Genomic DNA, 2788 nt, shown 5'->3' with positions numbered 1-2788 from the left:
CGGACCCTGTATGGGCGATAGCGGGGGACCTTTGATTTGTAACAATCAGCTCACCGGTAATTTAGTTAGTTTTGATAAGGCGCTTTAACATAACAAACATTTGGGTATTTATTTACTTATTTATAATTAGATATTTACTTATAGGTAGGTATATGTATTTTTCAAGTGTTTAAAACTTTAACACATAAGCATAGTTTACTTTATTAGGTCATAATTAGGTCACCCGACAGTATTTGTGTTTCGTTGTAAGTACATAGGTAATAAGGTTTGGCAGCGGACCCTGTATGGGCGATAGCGGGGGACCTTTGATTTGTAACAATCAGCTCACCGGTAATTTAGTTAGTTTTGATAAAGTGCTTTAACATAACAAACATTTGGGTATTTATTTACTTATTTATAATTAGATATTTACTTGTATATTATGTATTTTTCAAGTGTTTAAAACTTTAAAACATAAGCATAGTTTACTTTATTTAGGTCATAATTAGGTCACCCGACAGTATTTGTGTTTCGTTGTAAGTACATAGGTAGGTAATAATGATAAAGCATGGTCTTAATCGTCTTATCAAGCTGGTTTGTGAGGAAATTGAACTTTTTTTTTTTTGATAGGGTGACTGTAACAACGGAGTTCTTATCGTCCCGTAGTCGAAGAAGGGCAGAAGGGCAGGATAGGAGAAAGCCAACCGTTTCGAGAAACGAACCTTATCTGTTTAGGATCCTTCCTGCCCTCCTTCTTGGATAACGAGACTATTATAAGAAAATCATCGCGTTGGGATGGAAATTGAATCCACGATCTGTCAGCCTAGTTAGCTTGGAAGGTTGCGCGTCTGCATTGTAAGCGTAAGCGCCAGGCCGCGGGTTCGATTCCCGCCCGGGGCGGATTTTATCCTGAACAGATAATGTTCGTTCTCGGAACGGCTAACTTTCTCCTATCCTGTCTTCCTTTTCTCTTCGATTTCGGAACAATAAGACTTTAGAAGTTATAGTTCCTTCTGTCAAACTTCTTAAAAAAAAACCACGACCGAGTAATGAAACTTTATTCCAGGTATTCTGTCGCGCGGCATATTTCACGAATCTTGTGGTGGCGACATCGAACCTTTGGTCATCTATGAAGATGTCGCCAACTACCGCGACTGGATTCACTTCTACACGAACAGCTCTGTCGACAGTCGCGGCGCCGCAATACGCGTCAACGCAGCAGCTAGCGGTATAGCGCGCGCGTTCGCGTTGGATATATTTCACTGGGGAAATGCTGGCTTGAAAGGAAATGTGCTCAAATTCGCCCTGTTTGGGGCTTTCTATGTGGTTTATTTGTTGGTGTAGGTTTGGATGAATAAAAAGGCCAGTGAGCGATTGAACGCTGATAGCAGGTCTGTGTGATATATTGGAGAAGATCTGGTCTCACGGGTTGCAGCATAAGCAGGGCAAGTCCGCCTTGTGGAGTCATCTGTGTATTTACATGGAGCTAGAAGTACAAAGCGCCACCAGTACAAACACAATAGCCAACTCTGTGGTCACTGTCCTGCGCTGATAGCAGGTCTGTGTGATATATTGGAGAAGATCTGGTCTCACGGGTTGCAGCATAAGCAGGGCAAGTCCGCCTTGTGGAGTCACCTATGTATTTACATGGAGCTAGAAGTACAAAGCGCCACCAGTACAAACACAATAGCCAACTCTGTGGTCACTGTCCTCGGCCGTAGTCCTAAGATGGATCGGAAACTGAAGGCGATGGCCGCGCGATCTCCCGACAGAGTGAACCAAAGTGACAAGGTGGCCAGATCGCCTTGCTATGAGAAACCGCCCCTCCCGAGACGAGATCATATCATGACGTCATCTTTCACGGAACGATCTCACACGCCTAGCTCAGATAAACTCATGACATCCTCCCTGTATGAGAAAACACCGGACCGGAGTATCACCAGCTCTATGTACAAAGCCATGACGTCATCACTGGAACGAAACAAAACCAAATCCCCTGACCGATCTGCTCACATGGAAAGGAACTCTCGTCGCATGATGAGACGAAGCTCAGAGTCTCGTTCACATAGCGAGACCAGAGTACTTAATGATAGTTTTGATGATGACTCCCCACAGCTACCTCCCCTCCCTACAGATCTATCTTACGATGTGAAGAACATTCAGTCCATGACGGAAATCAAGACACCCATCGGTTTCGCGAGGGCCTGGGTTCGACTCTCCCTTGAGCGGTGAAGAACATTCAGTCCATGACGGAAATCAAGACACCCATCGGTTTCGCGAGGGCCTGGGTTCGACTCTCCCTTGAGCGTAAACTTCTGTCCAAACATTTCAAGACACTTCTATCCAATGGTCCTGTACTCAAGCTCCTGTATAAGAGATACGCGTTCCTGCGGTGTGAGGAGGAGCGGGAACAATTCCTGTATCATCTCCTCACGTTGAATGCCGTGGACTATAACTGCTTCACCAACACATTTGTAAATACCAACATGACATACAGGGTCCTCATTGTTCCTTCCAAACGGTCGAGTAACTTCACCTCCGCCAATCATTTGTAAATACCAACATGACATACAGGGTCCTCATTGTTCCTTCCAAACGGTCGAGTAACTTCACCTCCGCCAATTGTTGGATTTCAATCGCAGGCAATCTGGGAGAGACCAAGAAGATTCCCATCCCTCGCAATACACTGGAGTTTATCTATCACAGTAAGAACGTGGGACAACTGACAACTCTGCGTATTGGACATGACAACACTGGTCTGAATTCCAAGTGGCTCATTGACAACATTCTGGTTCGTAATGAGATCACC

General features: G+C 44.7%; 2 protein-coding genes across 3 annotated transcripts; both read left to right on the top strand.

Annotated features, from left to right (window-relative positions):
* The first annotated feature begins 6 nt into the window (after positions 1-6).
* Positions 7-1352, top strand: LOC103522474. Of its 2 annotated transcripts, none has more exons than XM_008487577.2 (2): positions 7-56; positions 1046-1352. In XM_008487577.2, exons 1-2 carry the CDS (start codon positions 11-13, stop codon positions 1321-1323), a joined length of 324 nt encoding a protein of 107 aa, XP_008485799.1. In that variant the 5' UTR covers positions 7-10; the 3' UTR covers positions 1324-1352. The 2 variants fall into 2 exon arrangements, with proteins under 2 accessions (XP_008485799.1, XP_008485798.1); XM_008487576.2 differs by lacking the exon at positions 7-56 and adding an exon at positions 271-330.
* A 182-nt stretch (positions 1353-1534) lies between these two features.
* LOC113472807 (DENN domain-containing protein 5A-like) lies at positions 1535-2534 on the top strand. Its single transcript, XM_026832594.1, has 2 exons — positions 1535-2136; positions 2217-2534. Exons 1-2 carry the CDS (start codon positions 1627-1629, stop codon positions 2532-2534), a joined length of 828 nt encoding a protein of 275 aa, XP_026688395.1. The 5' UTR covers positions 1535-1626.
* The last annotated feature ends 254 nt before the right edge of the window (positions 2535-2788 follow it).

The sequence above is a fragment of the Diaphorina citri genome, unplaced genomic scaffold, assembly GCF_000475195.1.
Source record: "Diaphorina citri unplaced genomic scaffold, Diaci psyllid genome assembly version 1.1 scaffold8717, whole genome shotgun sequence".
In the NCBI taxonomy this organism is placed as follows: domain Eukaryota; kingdom Metazoa; phylum Arthropoda; class Insecta; order Hemiptera; family Psyllidae; genus Diaphorina; species Diaphorina citri.
Note: the sequence above shows the minus strand (reverse complement) of the source record. Positions and strands in the feature narration are given on the sequence as shown.